Below are 22,402 nucleotides of genomic sequence, written 5' to 3'. Positions count from 1 at the left end.
TAGTTCTTCTTCTAAAGAATGACCCTCTTCAACTAAGCCTCGCTCTACCCTATTTCGACTAGACCGCCAACTCCTCGTTCGAGGTCTCCACTTCCAAACCTCGAGGATGCAGCGGTTTCGATTGCCTCGTCCAAATCTCCATATTTTTTTGATGCCTTTTTTCCTGCCGAAGCTTCATCTTCGACCCAGGCTACCTCGACGTCCTCGAGTCCTTCTCGAGGCAAAGCATGTGGATCAGCTATCTTTCTCATCTTTTCTTCTTCAGATGGCTGTGGACTTGGATCTTCAATTAGATGCTGGTTCCAAATACTCTAAGGAGTACCTCGAAGTCATGCATCTTCCTCAACCTCCGGCAGAGTCACTTAAGTTTCCTCTTCACAAGCTTTTGTCTCAGACTTTTGGTCAATGCCTGGAGACACCTTATACCATACCGGCTGTTCCAGGAAAATTGGACTCTAGGTATAAAACTGTACATCGCAAAGGGTTTGACAACTCACAGTTATCTCATCAGTCCTTGCTAGTCGAGTCCTCCTTGAAGAGGTCCCATCCTTCCAAGGTTTATGCCACCGTTCCTCCTGGAAGAGAAGGGAAAGCTTTGGACAAATTCGGACGTCGCATCTATCAAAATGCCATGATGTCCTCTAAAGTCCTCAATTATAATTTTCATTTTATTACTTATTTTGAGTTCCTCATTTCTCTATTACCAAAATTCTTGACCTATTTGGATACTCAAAAGCACTTTTAATTTCAAAAAGTTCTTGCTTCTTTATCTCAACTCCAATTACATCTCCTCCAGTCATCTTCTGATGCCTTTGAGTTATCTGCCCGGGTAGCTGCTTGCTCTGTAGCTATGTGTTGCCTTGCCTGGCTTCGTACCAATGACTTGGACCCTAATCTTCAGGATTGCTTAGCTAATATTCCTTGTGAGGGCAATGACCTCTTTGATGAATCTATCGAGGCAGCTACCAAGAAATTGTCTGAACATGAAAAATCCTTTGCTTCTATTGTCAGACCTAAGCCTAAGCCAGCTCCTGCCAAACCTACACGCCCTGCTCCTATCTATCAACGGCGTTTTGCTCCGAGGACGGCTCCTTATACTCGCCCTCCTCTTAAAAAACAGCAGCCTCAGAAGCAACAAAAACCTCAACCTTCTGCTACACCTCAGCCTTTTTGACTGTTTAAAACAGAGCATAACCTCCACCGTTCTGACTCTGTCTTCTTTTCCCCCTATAGGAGGTCGTCTCCATCATTTTTATCACCGATGGATGACTATTACATCCGACCTCTGGGTGCTCACCATCATCAGGGAAGGATACTCTTCATTTCACTCAGGTTTCACCAGAGCTTCCTCCAAGAGAATATCTTTCCAATCCTTCCCAGACCGCCCTTCTTCTTCAGGAAGCTCAAGCTCTGCTTCGTCTCCATGCCATCGAACCAGTTCCTTTGGAACAGCAGAATAGGGGGTTTTACTCCCGCTACTTCCTTGTTCTGAAGAAGACAGGCGATCTGCGGCCCATTCTGGATCTCAGGGCTCTCAATAAATTTCTGTTCAAAGAAAAGTTTCTAATGTTGTCCCTGGCATCCCTTTATCCCCTTCTCGAGCAGAACGATTGGTTATGCTCTCTGGATCTCAAGGAGGCCTACACTCATATCCCCATTCATCCGGCCTCCTGTCAATATCTCAGATTTCGGGTGGGGAATCTGCATTATCAATACAGAGTACTACCCTTCGGCCTGGCCTCATCTCCCAGAGTGTTCACCAAGTGCTTGGTAGTGGTAGCAGCAGCTCTCAGGAACCATGGTCTTCAGGTATTTCCCTACCTCGACGACTGGCTCATCAAAGATTCAACATCTCAAGGGGTTATTGTAGAGACCCAACAGACTACCTGGTTCCTACAAAGTTTGGGATTCAAAATCAACTTTCCCAAATCCCAACTTCAGCCCTCACAGACTCTACAATTCATTGAAGCGGTTCTGGACACTGTCCAACTCAGAGCATTCCTCCCACAACAACATCTAGAAGCTCTTCTTCAACTCTGTCATACAGTGTCTTCCCGCTCTTCCATCTCAGCGAGACACAAGATGGTACTCCTAGGTCACATGGCCTCCACAGTACACGTGACTCCTTTTGCCAGACTTCACCTCAGAATTCCTCAGTGGACCCTGGCATCTCAATGGACGAAGGTTTGCGATCCACTTTCTCAATACATAACAGTCACTCCTTCATTGAAGCAGTCTCTCCGTTGGTGGATGCTCTCTTCCAATCTGTCCAGAGGCTTGCTTTTTCAAACGCCCCCCCCATGAGAAGGTCCTCATGACAGATTCTTTGACCTACGCATGGGGCACTCATCTCGATGGTCTCCGTACTCAAGACCTCTGGACCAGTACAGATCGTCAGTGTCATATCAATCTGTTGGAACTCAGAGCGATCCTCAAAGTTCTCAATGCTTTTCAACATCTTCTTCACGACCAAGTAGTCCTCATTCGGATGGACAATCAAGTCGCCATGTATTATGTCAACAAACAGGGAGGGACGGGATCTGCCTCCCTTTGTCAAGAATCTCTGAAGCAATCCGCCACAACACCTTCCTCAAAGCTTTCTACATTCAAGGGGCAAAGAATTGCTTGGCGGACAACTTGAGTCGTCTTCTACAACCTCACGAATGGACACTCCATTCCTCGCCTCTTCACATTTTTTCACAGTGGGGAACGCATCAGATAGACCTCTTTGCAGCTCCCCACAACTACAAACTGCCTCAGTTCTGCTCCAGGATATACTCTCCTCTTCGCCTCGAGGCAGATGCTTTTCTTCTGGAATGGACGAATCTTTTCCTATATGCATTCCCTCCATTTCCTCTCATTCTCAAGACTCTGATCAAGTTGAAGAACGATCATGCCACCATGATTCTAATTGCTCCTTGGTGGTCGAGACAACCTTGATATTCCCTTCTATAACTCAGCAGCAGGGAGCCATACCTTCTGCCAGTTTTTCCTTCTCTGCTTACACAGAGTCAAGGATCTCTGCTTCATCCCAACCTGCAGTCTCTACACCTGACAGCTTGGTACCTCTCAACATAACCCCTCTTCAGTTTTCTCAATCTGTAAGAGACGTTTTAGAAGCTTCTAGGAAGCCTACCATTAGACAATGCTATCACCAAAAATGGACTAGATTTTCTACATGGTGTTTTTCTCATCATAAGGAGCCTCAGCATTCCTCCTTATCTTCTGTTTTGGATTACCTTTTGCACTTATCCAATTCTGGCCTCAAGTCTACATCGATCCGAGTCCATCTCAGTGCAATTGCGACTTTCCATCAGCCTATTGAAGGGAAACCCCTCTCTGCTCATCTAGTGGTTTCCAGATTCAAGAAAGGACTTTTCAATGTCAAACCTCCTCTCAAACCGCCTCCTGTGGTTTGGGACTTCAATGTTATCCTTGCTCAATTGATGAAGCCTCCATTTGAACCAATTGATAAGGCTCATCTGAAGTATCTCACTTGGAAAGTGGTGTTTCTCATAGCCCTCACTGCTGCTTGATGGGTCAGTGAGCTACAAGCTTTAGTTGCTGATCCACTTTTCACAGTGTTCCATCATGACAAAGTGGTTCTTCGTACTCATCCTAAATTCCTCCCTAAAGTGGTATCGGAATTTCATCTCAACCAATCCATTGTTCTTCAAGTGTTCTTTCCAAAGCCTCATTCTCATCCTGGAGAAGTTGCTCTTCATACTCTGGACTGTAAGCGTGCTTTGGCCTTCTATTTGGAATGCACCAAACCACACAGAACTGCTCCTCAACTTTTTGTCTCCTTCGATCCAAATAAGTTGGGACATCCTATTTCTAAGCGTACCATCTCCAACTGGATGGCTGCTTGTATCTCATTCTGCTATGCCCAGGCTGGACCCCTACACAGTAGAGTCACAGCCCATAAAGTTAGAGCAATGGCAGCTTCAGTAGCTTTCCTCAGATCTACTCCTATTGAGGAAATTTGAAAGGCTGCTACTTGGTCCTTGGTTCATACCTTTACTTCTCACTATTGTCTGGATACTTTCTCCAGACAGGATAGACAGTTTGGCCAAACAGTATTACAAAATTTATTCTCCTAAATTGCCAACACTCCCACCATCCCATTCTGGTTAGCTTGGAGGTCACCCATATGTGAGAATAGGTTACCTGCTTGTCCTGGGATAAAGCACAGTTACTTACCGTAACAGGTGTTATCCAGGGACAGCAGGCAGCTATTCTCACAACCCACCCACCTCCCCTGGTTGGCTTCTTTGCTAGCTATCTGAACTGAGGAGACGCGCCCTACGCTGGGTGGGAAGGCACTCGCGCATGCGCGGTGCGGTCGACTCAAAACTTCTGGTTTCTTCAAGCAAGTCTGCTTGTGAAGCGTCCACATCCGTGCTCCGTCGATGACATCACCCATATGTGAGAATAGCTGCTGTCCCTGGATAACACCTGTTACGGTAAGTAACTGTGCTTTCAGTGGCGTGCAGTCAGGGTCTTCAGGGGATTCGGCCCACTCCCTAAAGGCCCTGAGAGCGGTGCTCTGAATTTTATTGGTCGAGCAGGCAACAGGCAGATGCTGCTCAGCCGATCAAATTCAGATTAGTACTATCAGAGCCTTCATGGGAGTATCCCCAGCCCTTTTGGTTTACTTTTTGTTTGATGCAGTTTGATTGGTTGAGTAGGCTGCCTATTCAACAAATCTAACTGCATCAAGCAAAAAGTAAACAAAAAAAAAATTAAAAGCAAGGCTGTAGAGCTGGGGATTCATTGAATCCCTTGAAAGCTCTCATTGCATACCACTGGTAGTTTTAAATGCTCCAACATTTAGGCACAATGTCTTACACCATGTAAAAGACAGGCATGAAAATACCTCCCCTCCCCCCACCATCACCACCACAGCAGTTTCCCTCTTCAGGTTCCACCTTCTTCATTTCTCTCTTAGCTTGTATCCCTTCCCCTGCTAAGTTCAGCTTCCAGCTTTCTCTGCCCCTTCTCCAGAATAAGCACTCCCATTTTTTCTCTCCTTCCTCCTCTTTGTTTCCATTTACCTGTTCTCTGATCTCTATCAGCTCTCTGCCTTCTAGAGTTCTTGCCCCCCCCTTCCCCAAGCCTTCATTGCCTTCATTTTGTTCTCTCCCTAATTCCAAGCAAGATCCCTGTTCTGTTTACCTACAAGGAATCTTTCCCCTCATCCAGGCAAATCCTTACCTTAATTTTCTTTGCCCCAATCCCCATGGAACCAGTGGCAAAGCCACAGTCAGGCCTGGCCCACCCAGTATGGTTTCAAGCCAGGCCATCCAGTAGCTACAGGTTGCCAACAGCGGTTTGTACATGCTGCTGGTAGCTGACCCAGAAGCCATCCCTCTGATACGTTCGTGTTTTATCAGAGGGAAGGCTTCTGGTTCAGCCACTGACAATGTGCACGAACTGCTGCCAGTAACTTGTAGAAATGGTACACAGGCAAGGGGGGGGGGGGGGAGGAAGAGAAAGAAAGAAAGAATCTGATGCCTAGGCTGGGGAGTGGGAAGGGAGAAAGAGAGTTTATTTATTAATTTAAAAACTTATACCCTGCTTAAACCTAAGCGGTTCACAAGGTATATACCGTTTTTAAAAACAATACAACAATTATTTTAAAAATCTCTCCAAAAGTATTATTAAAGTGAGCAGCTTTCAAGAAATCTCTGAAGGCTAGATATTTTAAAAAAACGCCTAAAAACCCAACGGACTGCTGTCACAGCCTTTATAGTAGTGATTTTTAAAAAGCGCATCATTATCCAAAAAATGCTCATGCAAATGAGGTTGGCGGAGAGCAGCGAAGACTTGCTAAATTTACATGTGCCTATCGCTGGTTATAGTGATGGGCACATCAGCAGAATAAATGAAAAAACAAACACCGCAACAACAGCGGCAGAAATGCCTTTTAACCGACACACACCTCCAGCAGTACACAACGACACATACCCCCTCCCTCAGCAGCAGGAGAGTTGCCAATGCTTTCCTGCCGCCAACCAACATCCCCTCCCAACACCCCCTTTAAAGTGGGAGAGTTGCCCAAACTCTTCCGCCGCCACACAACTCACCCCCTACTATGCCGCTGACTACACCCACCCTCTCCCCCTTAGCTTATTTTCACATGACTGACCGAAGGGATGCTTTCTCCTTCCAGCCAGCAGGCCCCCCTCTACAAAATGGCGGGCCTTCCCCTCTTCGGTGCATCTGGGGAGGGGCCTGAGGCTCTCATTGGCCCAGGTTTGTTTAAGGCCCCTTCTATGGGTGTGTCGGTGGGCTGCGGGAGACACTGGGCATCTCTCCCACTGCCAAAGGGGGCTATAATATAGACACTCAAAAAGTGTGCTTTTACTACTCCAACCAAAAATAAAATAGGAGACAATTTATGATCTTTCATGTAATTTTTTTTTTAATTTCATCAGTCAAAACACACGCCACAAGATGCACTTTTAACAGTGCTGTCACTGTACTGGCACCCCCAGACTAGTCACTGATTTTTATCTCCATAAGCCACTTTTGGAGAATGGCTCAGCGATTATTAAGAATCCACAGGAGTGCTCATTTCAATATTGAAAAGTCCATTTGCATGGCAATGTTGGAGACTGCTAGAATGCTCGCTAAAGACTGAAATAAGACGTTTTGATAATACGCCATTAAAATGTATGTAGGCTTAACCGTCTGGAAACCATTTTAATGAGCACATTAAAGTTTTGAGAATCGGCCTGAATGTCAGAGATTATCCTAAGTGAAGCCTCTCAGATTATTCCATAGTAGCACCTCTGCCACTGAGATTACTAAAGCCCTCATTTTTGTGTAATGTATGCTGCGTGGGCTGGAGGGTGGGAAGGAATGAGAGAGAATCTGCTGCTCAGGCTGAGGGGGGAAGGGAGGGAAAGAGAGAGACTGCGGCACAGGCTGGGGGTGAGGGTGGAAAGGGCTGAAACAGAGAGAGAGATGTCTGCCCATTATGTGATCAGGCCCAGCCAAACTTGGCTGTCTAACTATCCCACTGCATGGCACATAAACTCCATCCACATTTCACCAGCCCTCCCACCTATTACCCCCTATCTTCCTTTCTTCAACTCCTCCATAGAATTCTCCAGCTCCCCCCACCCACTTTTATTTAGCCCTCTACCTACTACACATCACCCCATCTACCTTGTTTCAGCCCTCCCCGCAATAGCATACATAACCCCATCCACTTTTCTGCAGTTCTCTATGCCCCTCCCACACACATTGCTGATACAACATTCTCCAGCCCCCTCCCCAAGGCACACCCCATCCTGTTCACCTTTTTCCAGTCACCTCCATCAGCACACACCATTCCATCCATTTTTATCTGGTGACTGTCCCCAGCACATACACACTCATACCTCATTCACCTTGCTCCAGCTGCCTCACATAGCATACACCACTCTTCTGTATTTCTTAAACCATTGTGCTCCTCCCTGGTGGAGCATCTAGTGAAGGAATTGTATAACCATACATTAGGCTGCTTCCTCCTCTGCCACCCTGGGTAAGACTGTTCCTTTCAGACAAGTGGGCCTTCATACAGCTTCACAACTTTAAGCAACAGCTAAGGCCAAAGTAGCAAAGAAGAAGGCAGTATCTCAATGTTCAATTGAGTACCTCCTCCACCAGTTCAGCAGAGAAGGAGGCAGCAAGAGAAGGTGAGCTGACTAGTGCTGCGCTACACTGCACCACATCAGTAAACTGCAACTGCAACGAATTCTACACAGTCTAAGAAATTTAGGAATTCTGTACCAATTCTGCATCACATCTGCAGAATCCCCCCCAGGAGTAACTGATGCTTTCCTCTGGTCTAGAACAGAAGATGATTGTGGAAACTCCTGAGAGAGAGCTGATGGCTCTCTGAAGTTTCTCCTTCTCCTCATCCTGGAAATCTACATTTTGGTGCTGTTTAAGGTTACCATATGGCTCCAGAAAAAGGAGGACGGATTGAGACATCTGGATTTTACTTCCATTGAAAGAAATGGAAGTAAAACATGGATGTCTCAATCCGTTCTCCTTTTTCTGGAGCCATTTGGTAACCCTATATAGAGAGAATGTTAAAAGTGTGAGATAAGATGGAAAACAATATTTTAAGTGTATCTTGAAGTGTGTAATTGTCCTTAAATCTGATTGTGAAGACCCCCAAACAAGGCTGAGTTTTGGGATTATAAAAATACGTAAATTAGCCTTGCCTTTAGACCAGGAGTTCTCAAAACTGTCCTTAGGACATACTAAGCCAGTCTGGTTTTCAAGATATTCATAATGGCCCTGTTTCTATAAAGTCTGCCTAAAGTTAGGCATGATATCGGCACCTATCTCAATTGATCAATAGGTTTAATTAGTACCAATATTAGCTCACAATCAGCTTTAATTGGACAATTGAAAGTTAGGTGCCTAACTCAAAAACTTGATTCCTACATAAGAACATAAGAAGTGCCTCTGCTGGGTCAGACCAGCGGTCCATCCTGCCCAGCAGAATTGCTTTTTCGATTCAACTTTCCTGCCCAATTGGTTGTTTGTTTGTTTTTTTTTAAACATCCTGGTGGGTTTATTTTATAGCTTTTTCACCCCCCTTTGGCTTCTCCTAACCACACTGGCGCCGTGGTGTAAATAAAATAAAGAAACAAAAAGGACTTTTCCTCTCTGTTAAATCCTAGCTCACGTTTGCGGTCTAACACCAGCTCTGGCAGGATACACATTTCAAATCTGACATATTGTAATACAAAACAGAAAATAAAATTAGTTTTTCTATCTTTTGTAGTCTGGTTATTTTTCAAATCTTGTTGGTCCAAGGCTCTGGTTGTCTTCTGATAACTTGCTTGCCAGGATCTCCTTCTTCCTTCTTTCTGCATGCTAACCATCCATCTGCCATCTCTGTCCTCCCCGTTCCCCTTCCCTCCCCAGGAGGTCTGGCATCTATCCTTTTTTCGTCTTCCTCCACAGATCTATCTTTTCTTAACTACCCTTTCATCCAGCATCTCTCCCTCCTTCCCCACCACCCCAGAGTCCACCATCTCTCCCTTTCTTTTTCCAACTACCCTCATATCCAGTATCTCTATCCCCCCCTGAGATGTGTTCATCATAACAGGTGTGAGGCTCTGTTGCCATGCAAAAAGAGTCAAGTATTGCTGTTTTGTTTCCTCTTCATAAGTTTCGCCTAGGCCAGTAGGTTATTTCCCAATCAGTACGTGACAGCTGGCAAGTGGAGTCAGAAATGTCTTTTTAGTTTATTAATATATTTTGAGTTGTCAGAGCAGGAGAGGAGAAAGGGGATTTTTTCCTCATTTGAGATCTGGTTTCTTCACCTTTAGTGTTATCCAAAGGACTTACTGTTCACCTGTATCATACCAGGACTTTGTGAATGTATTTTCCCTTATTCCAGAGCTTACCGTATTTTCCCTCTTCCTCTCAGTTCTCATCTTCAACTTCCTTCCCAGAATCTTGAACTGTTCTATCAGTTCACTTCTTCTGTAGTCCTTCCTGCTGACATTATTTGTCCCGATGTGGATCATTACTGTAGTGTCTTCCGTCTCTGCTCCATCTAGGATCTATCCGATTTTGTCAACGATGTCCTTTGTTCTCGCTCCTGGGAGGCAGGTCACCAGTCAATCCTCTCTCCCACCTGCTATGTGACTGTCTACTTACCTTAGGATTGAGTCTCCCACTAGGATCGCAGACTTTCCCTTCTTCAGTTTTCACTCCGGTCGCAGGTCTGTGTCCTCGGAGTGCTTTGCTGCTTCTTCTTCTATGTCCTTGGTGTGCTCCGCTGCTTCTTATTCTGGGTATCGACTAGACCTTTCCTCTCCTTCCTGTGGGATTCCTCTGTGGGTTTCTTCCTTGGAGTCATCTTCCCCTTGTTCTCCATTCCATGTTGGTGTGTCTTCATCTTTCCTCTGATGTTCTTGCTCTTCCACCCTCCTCCTGTAGGACTCCTCAATGAATTCCTCGAGTTCTCTGATTTCTTCCTCAATGTGTCTCCCTCTCGTGAAGTCCTCCGCTGTCCTGAAAGGGTCTTCTGTGATGTAAAGTCCTTCCAATTCTTGTATCCTGTCCTTCAGTTGCCTGACTTCCCTCTTCAAGCTTTTCAGCTCCTGACACCGACCGTAAACATATGACTGCCTCCCCGAGGAGAGGTAGTCATACATGTGACAGACTGTGCAGAACACTGGAAGCTCATCTTCTGGAATCCTTCTGCTTCCATTGCTGTCTTTTTTGGAGTACTCTCTTTAATTTCACTGGTTCCTTTTTGCTTTTTTGGAGTACACCCTTTTATTTCACTGATTCCTTTTTGCTTGTGTGAGTGTGTGTTCTCTTCTGTGCCTGTTTCTTGCTACTTCCCTATTCCTTGGTTATATAATTTTCCCTGTATCCACTTCTAATGTGTCGCATTTGTCTAGTGTTGTGGTGTTCTGTGTTGGTTGGATTTCCTAACTTTAAGATAGCAGTTTGCGTGTGTCCTGCTGTTGTTACGTATGTATGTGCCCTCTGTGTCTGCTTTGTTTTTGCTTTTATGTGCTTATTTGGGTATTTTAGCTGTTATTTGTTGGCTTCCTTACCTTGTTGCCCTTTTTTGGTGTCCTTGGGTGTAGTGATTCTGCCCTTCTTGAGGCCCTTCACAAAGGCGCTCTCGCTAAGGCGAGCGTCTTTGCCGCTCGACTTCGCCGCGCACCAAATGGCTGCGCGCCGTTGGCTCTTCACCTTTTATGGAGGAGTTCGGCTCCAGCATGCTGCTGACGTTGGAGGGGTAGGCGGAGCTATCTCTTGCCTCTGCCCCTCACTGTGTTCTGCCTGCCTCTCTCTCCTCTCTCCCACGTGCTAAAAGTAGGTGTGGTTAATGGGCGGATCATGGGTGTGTTTTCGAGTTAGGCACCTCTTTGTGGATTAGGTATGGTTGGGCGTTGATTCAGTGTCTATCTTTAAGAACATATGAACATAAGAATTGCTGCTGCTGGTTCAGACCAGTGGTCCATCGTGCCCAGCAGTTTGCTCCCACGGCGGCCCTTAGGTCAAAGACCAGTGCACTAACTGAGTCTAGCCTTACCTGCGTACCTTCTGGTTTAGCAGGCGAAGAAAATCCTGACATAGCTATGGTGCACCTAAATGTTAGGATGCTGAGTACTACCTAAGAACACAAGCAATTCTACTCATGATTCTACAATGAGTGCCTAAGTTTTATAGAATTGGTGCTGACATTGGCACCTAACTTTAGGCGGACTTTATAGAATCAGGGCCAATGAGTATGCATGAGCTAAATTGGCTTGCACTGCTTCCATTATATACTAATTTATCTCATGCATATTCATTATGGGTACCCTGAATATCTGACCGAACTAGTGTGTTCCAAGGACAGGGTTGCAAACCACAGCTCTACACTGAATTGCATACCACTTTGTGAAAGAAACATTTACATTGGCTGCCTGTGGCATTTTGAGTGCAATATAAGATCTTGATGATTTGTCATCAATTCTTGTATGATACCATTCCAGAGTATTTCAAGGAAAGGATGACTGTTTACCACCCTAAAAGACCCTTGCGTTCTGAAAATTCAGCCATGCTGAGGGGCAATGTTAATCCAAAATATGTAGAAACTTGTGTAATAATAATAATAATTTTATTTTTTATATACCACTAAAGCCATGATAGTTTGAGGTGGTTTGCAACAAGAGATGCTGGACAATCAGTGAAGTGGTTACAATACAAAGTCATCAAATATAAGGTACAGGTTGGGAGTACACATCTCCCTTGTTTTTCGCGGGGGATAGGGGCAGAACCGGTCTGTGAATACCGTGAATATCCGGCTCTGACCCATCCCCGTTTCCGTCCTGCCTTCCCCTGGCATCCCAGCCTTACCTGGTGGTCTAGCGGGCTTTCGGGGCAGGAGCGATCTTCCTACGCTCCTGCCTCATGCAGATTGCCAATAGGAAATGACTGCCGTGAGTTCCCGTAGTCTCTCGAGACTACAGCGAGAGCTCATGGCAGCCATTTCCTATTGGCGATCTACACGTGGCAACAGCGTAGGAAGATCGCTCCTGCCCCAAAAGCCCGCTAGACCACTAGGTAAGGCCAGGATGCCAGGGGGAAGGCAAAAATATGGGGGGGGGGTTTCCCCCTCCCCAAAAACAAATCGCGATTATGTGAAATCGCGAGTGCGGAAACCGCGAATGGGGAGGGGGGAAGTGTAGTGATACACTATAAGATTCTTAGGTTACAATCGATTACACAGATTCATTTTTATTGATTTTCTAAAATTGAAGTAGGATGAGGAATGCATGATAATGTTACCCAGCCAGTCGTTCCATTTACCTGCCTGGAATGCAAGAGTTCTGTCCAGGAATCTTTTGTAGCGGCAGTCCTTTAAAGATGGATAGCTGAACATATGAATTCTGCGTGTGGGCCTAATAGAACTGTCCAGATTAAATTGAGAAACCAGGTACATAGGGGCTGGGGTTAAGTTATGGAATTTGCTGGTAGGACAGTTAAGGAAATGTGTTGACAGAGGAATTTTTAGAGAATTCTTAAAAACACAACTGTTTGTCACTGCTTTATTTATAGGGCTCGACTCACTTTGATCAAAGATTTATTTAAATCTTGATGTCGGATTGTCCTTTTGTATTGTTTTAAGTACTATGTATGTTTGATCTTATGTAAACCACCTAGGGCTAGACGGTATAGAAATTTTATAAATAAATTTGACACCACTTACTTGCTAAAAGATCATTAGTCCTGAGTAGGTTCATAGCATTATTTTGCAGTTTTTTGGTGCTGTTAAATGGCAAAAGTCGGTCATATGAAATGCAGTTTAACATTTTGCTTAATGTACTGAACAACGGGATCAGTCCATTGGATTTGTTTTCATAGCTCTCTATCTGTGAAATTAAATTTTCTGTGGAAATGAGAAAAATAATAACTACAATCAGGCTGCAGGAATAAAATAATAGACCTTAGGATCTTCAAGGGGGTTAGACAGATTATTCTGTATTATACTATTTTATTCATTTAAATCTCAATTTCTCTGTCTGTCTATCTATCTATCTATCGCTTCACAGGTTTAATACTGCACCAATGAAATCTCTTTCCAAATAATCAAGGACCCAACACAATATACAATTCCAAATCACTCACATACAAACCCAGGTCTGTTCTAAACTAAACTAAACTAAACCTTAAGTTTGTATACCGCAACATCTCCATAAAGATAGAGCTCGGCACAGTTTACAGGTAATTCAATAAATGAGGGAAGGACATATTAAGAAATTAGAGGTTATGAAGAGGATAGCTAGCTTTACATTTTAAATAGATAGCTGTACGTTTTGGAGAAAAGCCAGGTTTTCAGATGCTTTCGGAATAATTGGAATGAGCCTAGGTTCCGCAGCAGGGTAGGGGGATTATTCCAAAGTTCAGTGAATTTGAAGAAAATGGATTTCCCTAATTTACCTGCATACATGACACCTTTTAACGAGGGGAAAGATAGTTTGAATATGTGGGTGGATTTGGTAGTGTCAGGTCTCAAAGAATTCCAGGATAGTGGGATTAGGGGAGGAAGAATGCCATGTGGACACCCAGGACCAGGGTCTTCATAAACAAATTAAGGAATTCCCTATCTTAGCAGTCTTTTACTGTGGAGAGATAAGCTTGAGGCTGTTCCCCTGTTCCCAATACTCCCCTTCTTGGTACTGCAACCAACTTGAAGGATTCTTTCCATGGGGTCTCCCTCTTCTCTTCTCATTCACTCTGGGGTTTTAACTGCCTCCCTACCTGAACTCTACCCTTCTGGCTAGACAGGCTAAAAATGTGGACTGATGAAGGAGTATGCTTAAGGGAAACTAAGGTTTGCCTAGGTACTTCCTCACATTTTGGTATGAGTACTGAGTTATGTGCATTTTGTTTAAAGTATTCTAACCACATGTTGATGGTTTAGTTGGCACTGTTCCATCCCCTTCCTCCAAATACACTTAATACTATGATAAATTTATTTAGAAAAAAAATATAAAGGGATGTGTTAATCAATGTTTACAAAATAGCCTGCCAAGGACTAAAGAAGAAATTTGTGCAGAACCTTAAGATTCCTTAATCAGTCAATATTTGTTCTGGAAAGGTTTTATGAGCAACAATTTTAATTTAAGCAACTCGTGAGATAAAAAAAAATTAGAGTCACCCAATGTTCTGGCATTAATTCAGGGCAATCCACTTAAAGATAATTGGTTGTTTCTACCCTTTATGCCTCTTTTTACCCATTAACTCTGCTAGACAACTAGGGATCTAAGGTAGGCTCAAGGGGGCTTATTGTGATTGAGGGGGTAATGGAAGGAGGGCTGTTGGGGTATGAAGGGAGGGGGTCTTGATGTTGCAGGTTGAAAGGAAAGGGGATTGGAAGAAGGGGGTGGGATCGGAGGGGCTAAAGCAACATACTGAGGGTTATGTAAATGCTGGCTGATATTCATAGTTAACTGGCTAAATTTAGGACAGCTTTTGAGTTGTCTTAAATTTGTCCAGTTAGCGACAGGTATGCAGATGCTGGCACTATTACTGGCACTTGCCTAACTGCTGGCTCCTCCCCCAACTCTACCTCCATTACGCCCCTGATTTCCCTACTTTGGACATGTCTAGTGAGAGCTGAAATTCAATATCACTAGACAAGTGCTTAGTGGTTTGGCAGTCTCAAGTGATTTAATTGGGCAAGAGCCTGCCTGCTTAAATTGCTTTACATATTGGGCAGATTGTGTTTTTCTTATTTAGTTTTTACTTTTCTCTCATACGAATATAAGAATAGCCATATTGGGTCAGACCAATGGTCCATCTAGCCCAGTATCTCGGTGATTCTCAAACCTGTCCTGGGGGACCACCAGCCAGCTGGGTTTTCAGGATATCCCTAATGAACATGCATGAGAGAAATTTGCATATACTGGAGAGACAGGCATGGAAATCTGATTCATGCATATTCATTAAGGATATTCTGAAAACCCTTCTGGCTGGTGGTCCATCAAGACAGGTTTGAAAACCACTGTGATATGGTGTTTACACAGTGCCAATCCATGCTGCTCCCAGTGACCCTGGGCAAGTCACTTAATCCTCCACTGCCCCAGGAACACCCATGCTCTGGGGCTTTAACTCTATGCTTGCCAGCTTCCCGACTCTTCTCTGAAACCGGAAGTTACATCATGAGCAGGGAGGAAAGAGAAGCGAAGCTGGCAAGCATAGAGTTAGAGCCCTGGAGCATGGGTGAAGTTGCTTGCAGCTACAGCGGAAGATATGGCAGCAAGGGAGGGAAGCTTACAATTCGCTGCTCCTGCTTGCTTCGGGCCTTCCTTGCTGCCAGGGCCTGCCTTCGCGGAAACAGAAAGTAGGTTGGACCCTGCAGCAAGGAAGGCCCGAAGCAAGCAGAAGCAGCGAGTTGTGAATGCTGCACTGCCAACAGATGTGTGAGACAGGGAGGGAATGGGGGGGGGGAAGAAATGCTGCTGCACCCAATTGTGGAGAAAGAGGGAGAAGGAAGACCGAGTGGGGGGGATGGTGGTAGAGAAATGCTACTGCTGCTGCACCCAATTGTGGAGAAAGAGGGAGAAAGAAGACCAGGGGGGAGGGGGAAGAGAAATAATGCTGCTGCACCCAATTGGGGAGAAGGAGAAGGAAGACCAGGGAAGGGAGAGGAGAGGAATGAGAGATGCAAAGTTCATGGGAGGGAGGGAAAGGAAAAAAGGAGAGGAGATACCAGACCATGGAGGGGGGGGGGAGGATGAGAAAGATGCCAGACCAGGGGAAAGAAAGAAGGGAGGGAGAAAAAGGAAGGAAGGAGAGGAGACGCTAGATAATGGAGGGAGAGATGGAAGGAGAGAAGAGAGATGCCAGGGTATGAGGGAAGGAAGGGAAACTGCCAGATCAGAGGGAAAAGAAGGAGAGGAGGTGCCAGAGCATGGAGGGAGAGGAAGAGGGATAGATAGGAGAGGAGAGGAGAGAGATGCCAGGACATGGGGGGAGGGAAAGGAAGAGATAGAGATGCCAGACCATAGGATAGAGTGGGAAAGAAGGAAAGGAAAAGAGAGAGATGTCACAGCATAGGGGAGGGGTGGAGATAGAAAAATGGAGAGGGGGTGAAGCTGAAATGAATCATGTACAAAGGAGAGACAGGGCACAGGATATACAGTTTATTGAAGAGACATAGGAAGATGGAAGATGCCATATGGAAGAGAGAGAGGGTGGACAGTGGATGGAAGGGGCAGAGAGAGGGTGGACAGTAGATGGAAGGGGTAGAGAGAGAGGGCAGACTGGGTGGAAGGAGCAAAGAGAGAGGGCAGATGTTGCATGAAAGAGAGGACAAACGCTGTATAGAAAGAAGAGTAAAGAGAATATGATTAAAGCAGAAATGGCATAAGGTAGAAATAATTTTTTTTGTTGCTTTATATAGAATCAAGTAGTATTGTAACTGTATTGATAAAAGTTTATAAACAGGAAATGGAAATAAGGCAATTACCGGTATTTTGGGACTAAACCCTTTTCCTCAGGTCAGGATAGGATACCATAACAGCAGTATACTGTACTGTCCTGAAGAAAGATTTGGCCTTTGAAAGCTAATTGAAAAATGGATTAGTCCAATAAAATGGTATTTTCTTATTTCTCATATTTGTTTTATTTATATTTTTAATTTGTAAAGTGGTGATTGTTACGCATCAGTTTTTTCAAATTTACATTTATTGTCTTCCTATTTTGCACAGTATTAGGGGACATGTGTCACCGTTTCTGTGGTGTTGCATTGTATGCAGAGTCTTGCATCTTAGGGTTTCATTTTTATATATTAGTACTTTTAATTTGTGGTCCTGTGTTTGCATAAGGGTTATTATTTGTGTTCTGCATGTTGTAGGAATGAATGTTGAGAAGCATACAGTGTGCTTTGTGTAGTTTGATTTTGTGGTTAACCATTATGATGTTAATAAGATTATATTATATGTATATATGAAAAATGAATGGGAAAAATTGTATTACAATTAGTACTATTATGGGGGCAGGGTCTGGGGCGGAACTTTCAGCCTCCCCCCCAAACAAAAAAGCATTCCGCTGCCTATGTGATAAGCAGTATAGTAGCAAAACAAAAGAAAAGCAAAGCCGATCTCATAATACAACACAAGGGATTTTATTGAAAGTTCCTATGGGAAATCCCAACTAAGATTCTGGTTTCAGCAGAACACTGCCTTCCTCAGGGGACATAACAAACTGATAACAGGATATTACAGTGGTATCTCTATTTCAGGTAGTCTTGAGAAAGATCTTTAGGATCGTACTGAAAAAAGTACTGGCAGCCAAACTTCTAAAGAAACTTGTCAAGGAACGCACAGTGAGAACCGAAAGTATGTAGTAAAAAAAGCCCGCATATGTGCATTAGGTACATGTATATAAGGAAGTAAAGGACGTGATGAAGATGAACCTCTCAGAGCAGAGTAAGGGAGCGTCACAAAGTTTTGAAACATTCAGCCTGCCAGCCGGTGCTAAAAACCTCTTCCATGCTTTTGTAAAAATGGGGGGGGGGGGGGGTTAGTTTGTGATTACTTATTCCATACTGGGAGAGGGTGGTTCTGTGTCCTGTGTGTATGAAAGACATGGTTTTCTGTTAGTATTGAACAGCCTTGTTTGGCAAAATGCATCAGGCATGGTTCCTGGGAGCACCTTGAATAAACCCAGCCTACCTAAACAACCGCCTAATCCAAACTACCTCAACCAGACATAGGAGAACCCACAAACCGTTCACGCATCCCCCAATCAGAGACGTCAAATGAAAAAAAACTGTATGATGGTCTTCTAGCCACACAAGCAGCAAAACTAGACTACCAACTCTCCAATTTACTGATAATGACCTCAGACTATAAATCTTTCAGAAAAGAAATAAAAACCATGCTATTCAAAACATTTTTGAAAACAAACTAACACTGCAAGACTCATTCCAATTCTCTGAAGCATCTCGCTCTTTTCTTTAATTCCTCTGGAAATGGCCAGATAACTTCTTTTGTAATCCGCCTTGGACCGCAAGGTATTGGCAGAATAGAAATCACTAATGTAATGTAAACCTAATTTGAATCTCCTTATTGTCTGCCGATCTTCTTTTGTTCTACGTTGGATTCTTTGGTGGACCACTTGCCTTGTTGTTTTGTTACAAATTAGCATACATGGAGTGGAACGTACCAGAGGAGTTACAGATTTGGTTGTTTATACATACATATGGGTTAAAGTTGGATGACAGAGTGAGGCAGTTGAAAGGAGTTGCAAACTTGGTTATTAATATAGACTTATATTTTGGATAGTATTACTGCTTTACAATCCATTTGAACACTTTTATATACGTATGGAAAGGATTCAGAGTTAAAGTCCTGGGCAAGAAGGTGGGAAGGAAGGTGGGATTTGCTCAGAGATGTTTGGGGATTGAACTAAAACTGTACACTGGCACTGGTATGGTAATCTTTGTTGTTTGTTTTGAATTTTATGATAAAAGAAAAAAAGAAATACAAGTGGAAGTAAAGTAAATGAAACAGGTAAATAAATGGGGGCGGAGCAGGGCTAGTGTACTTGTGTGCCTAGGGGCCCTCGAAGAATTAATCCTGCCCTGGGGACTTCCCATAGGAACTTGTTTCAATAAAATCCCTTGTGTTGTATTGCGACATTGGCTTTGCCTTTCTTTTGTTTTGCTTTTCGCTGTGCTGGGCAAAGGAAGACTCATCTTTTTCTGTCAAGCAGTATAGTAGAAACGTATTAACATCATATCTATGTTACTTGAATGTTCTGATGTGTGCTTATGTATTTCATAAGTTTTTATGGTTATTAGGTGTTTCGTAAGTAGTGCACTAACATTGTATTATATCTTTCTTATTTGAATTTCAGTGCTGTTAATAAGCTTATGAGGGGCCAGTGAAAAGTTCTCAGCCCAACCAAGAGGAAAAAGATGTGGAGCCATGAATCTTACAAGTTATTCCACAGTGTGCAGCGGCCTCTAAGAAGGCGAATAGAATGCTAGGTATTATCAAGAAAGGTATTACAACCAGAACAAAAGAAGTTATCCTGTCGTATCGGGCGATGGTGCGCCTGCATCTGGAGTACTGCGTCCAATATTGGTCTCCGTACCTTAGGAAGGATATGGAGATACTCAAGAGGGTTCAGAGGAGAGCGATGCGACTGATAAAAGGTATGGAAAAACTTTCATATGCTGAAAGATTAGAGAAACTGGGGCTCTTTTCCCTGGAAAAGCGGAGATTTAGAGGGGACATGATAAAGACCTATAAGATCATGAAGGGCATAGAGAACATGTAGAGGGACAGATTCTTCACACTTTTGAAAACTACAAGAAGGAGAGGGCATTCGGAAAAATTAAAAGGGGACAGATTCAGAACCAATGCTAGGAAGTTCTTTTTCACCCAAAGGGTGGTAGACACCTGGAGTGCACTTCCAGAGGGTGTGATAGGACAGAGTACAGTATTGGGTTCAAGAAAGGATTAGATAATTTCCTGAAGGAAAAGGGGATAGAAGGATTACTATACAGGTCCTGGACCTGATGGGCTGCTGCGTGAGCAGCAGGGCAGGATCAATTCGTTGAGGGCCCCTAGGCACACAAGTCCACTGGGCCCCCTGCCACACCACGCCCCCATTTATTTACCCATTTTCTTATTTACTTCTTTATTTCCACTTTATTTCTTTTATTTTAAAATTCAAAACAAACAACAAAGATGACCATACCAGTGCCAGTGTACAGTTTTTCTTCTATGCAACCTCCAAACATCTCTGACCAAATCCACCTTCCTTCCTAGAGGAAGAGATCTTCAGCTAGCAGGGCTTTGGGAAGCCCACCAATTTATATTATGCATTTGGGTAGGTGGCATATGGCATGGCAGAAAGAAAATTCAGTGCCCGCCATTTTATTGGACTAATGCATTTCTCAATTAGCTTTCTGAGATTAAAACCTCTTTCTTCAGGTCAGTAAACTATACTGCTGTTACAGTATCTCTGTCCTGACCTGAGGAAAGGAGTTATGGTCTCTGAATTAGAAAAAAAAATGTATTAAAATTAGTCCAATAAACAGGTTCACCCTATTTCCATTTTCTATTTATTTATTTATTAAAAATATATATACCGCATACAACTATGCGGTTTCCATATCACATGCATAAAATATTGTTTCCTTACGATTATCACATATAACAGACATGTCTAAACAACATCATTAATCGTCCCTGTTATAAACAGGGATAGAGCACAAATTCAATCAATTCAGAAATACAATCAAACTTTAAATCATACATTGGTGTAAAAAAAAAAATTTCTAAAAGGCAATTATCAACTGAAATATACCTTAGCATAAGAAGGCATTGGCAAATAATTGAGTTTTCAGCATTTTCTTAAAATTCATCCTCCCCACACAAAACCGCAGGATACCAGGCAAGGCATTCCATAATTGTACGCCAGCCACAGATATCATTGATGCTCCGATCCTAGCATGTATAGTCAACATTCTATCCTCCAAACTCAATTTCATCCCATTTATATCTCTAAGCTCTCTATTAATAAATGATTATTAACACAGCTACAATGATACTTTATCCTAAAGCAAAAATAAATAAATAAAACATATAGAAATTTTTTCTACCTTTCTTGTCTGGTTTCTGCTTTCCTCATCATCTCATCATTCTCTTCCTTCCATCCATTGTCAGCCCTCTCCATCCAGTGTCCGTCCTCTCCTTCTTCCATATGGCATCTTCCCTCTTTCTATTTCCCTTTAATAAACTGTCTATCCTGTGCCCTTTCTCTCCTTTGTACATGATTCATCTCAGCTTCACCCCTCAGCTTCACCCCTCCATTTTTCTGGTCTGGCATCTCTATCTCCTTTCCTTCCCTCCCTCCATGCCCTAGCAGCTCTCTCCTCTCCTTCTCTTCTATCTCTGCCAGTCCCTCCATAGTCTGGTATCTCCTTTTCTTCATGTGCAATACATCTCCCCTCTTACTTGCTCCCTCTCTTTCCTCACCCTCTATATGCAGACTTTCTCCCTTCCATCCATGTGCATTTCCCCTCTCCCTGTCCTCCTATCCATATGCAGAATTTTCCCCTTCTATCCATTTCTCTCTCTTTTTTTTTACCCCACCTAGCATCTTCCCCATCTCTCTTACACCCTCTCCCCGACACCCAATTTTGGGTAGCCAGAACTCCAAGTGGGTGGGCATAAGAACCCCACTGGCAATCTAGTCTCTTCCTCTCCCACTTAGGTGATCTGGTCTCTCAATTCCTCTGTTGCCACGACAACCCTACTGGTGGTGCCATTAGTTTAAGGGCTATCCAAGATGGAAGAGGCTAAGTGTAAAACAAGCGAGATGACCGGGCGCTGCACCCGTGTTACTGCTAAGTCAGGGGGCAGCAGCAGCCACAGCTGCTACTGCCACGCGCGCACTGCCTCCAGCTGGATGGTCTGAACCGGCGATCTGTGCGCGTGCAGCCGGGAGAGTGCGAGGCAGCATTTCTGGGATTGCTGAACCGGCGGCAACCGTTCTGTTCTAAGTAGAGCTGCTCCTCAGCCAAAGCTGCCCTCTGACGCGCACCGCCCAGACGGAAACAGGAAGCTGCATCAGAGAGGAAGCGATTGGCTGAACACCGCTTGCAGGAATGGTTGTTGGAACTTGCCGCCGCTGCCAGGGGGGCGCTGCCAATTTTTTCCCAGGAGGGGGGCCCAGCGCTGCAGTTCTTTCCTGGGGGGCCAGCACTGCAGATCTTTCCGGGGGGGGGGCTTTCCGGGGGGAGGCCGGCACTGCAGATCTTTCCGGGGAGGCCCAGCACTGCCGAAAGGAAAAAAAAAAAAAAAAATCGAGTCTTGTTTAGTTCTTCATTGGGCCCCCTGGCAACTTCGGGCCCTAGGCACGTGCCTCTTGGGCCTATTCATTAATCCGGCCCTGGTGAGCAGACTGTTGGGCATGATGGACCTCTGGTCTGACCCAGCAGAGGTACTGCTTATGTTCTTTTCTTGACACTTTTTATTTCATTTCCTATCACTGAAACCAAAAGTGTTAAGAAAAGTGTGAAATAACTTGTAAGTTTTATGGCTCCACATAATTCTCTTCTTGGTTAGACTGAGAACTTTTCATTAGCCCCTCGTATTTAAAACTGTTTCATGGTAGTCCTATTATTAAATTTCAATTTGCTGATTTTCAATTTACCTCATTCATTGTATTTATGTTTATATATGGTCTTTTTACTACTGTTATGTTATTAACAAAACTGTAAGCTTTATGTTGTGTAATATTTGCCCTCTATCTCTCATTCTCAGTCCTAGCTCTATTTCTCCTACTGTAGCTTTCTTCCTCTCTTACATTTTTCCTCTTTTTTTCTGCTTTCCTCTACCCAAACTATCACAAA

At 44.0% G+C, this 22,402-nt stretch overlaps 1 protein-coding gene across 5 annotated transcripts in view; it reads right to left on the bottom strand.

Moving 5' to 3' along the window:
• The window catches only part of ABCA12 (ATP binding cassette subfamily A member 12), a 604,574-nt gene that overhangs the window by 238,477 nt on the left and 343,695 nt on the right, over nt 1–22,402 (bottom strand). For 4 of the 5 annotated variants that reach the window (XM_033946149.1, XM_033946152.1, XM_033946150.1 and 1 more), the window contains exon 23: nt 12,734–12,913. The exons of the other annotated variant lie outside the window; for it this stretch is intronic. In XM_033946149.1, the coding sequence (XP_033802040.1) occupies nt 12,734–12,913 (180 nt within the window). The remainder of the gene's footprint in view (nt 1–12,733; nt 12,914–22,402) is intronic. 5 annotated transcript variants of the gene reach the window in all.

This window comes from Geotrypetes seraphini, chromosome 5, assembly GCF_902459505.1.
Source record: "Geotrypetes seraphini chromosome 5, aGeoSer1.1, whole genome shotgun sequence".
NCBI classification, from domain to species: domain Eukaryota; kingdom Metazoa; phylum Chordata; class Amphibia; order Gymnophiona; family Dermophiidae; genus Geotrypetes; species Geotrypetes seraphini.
This window is presented reverse-complemented; position numbering and strand designations above follow the sequence as displayed.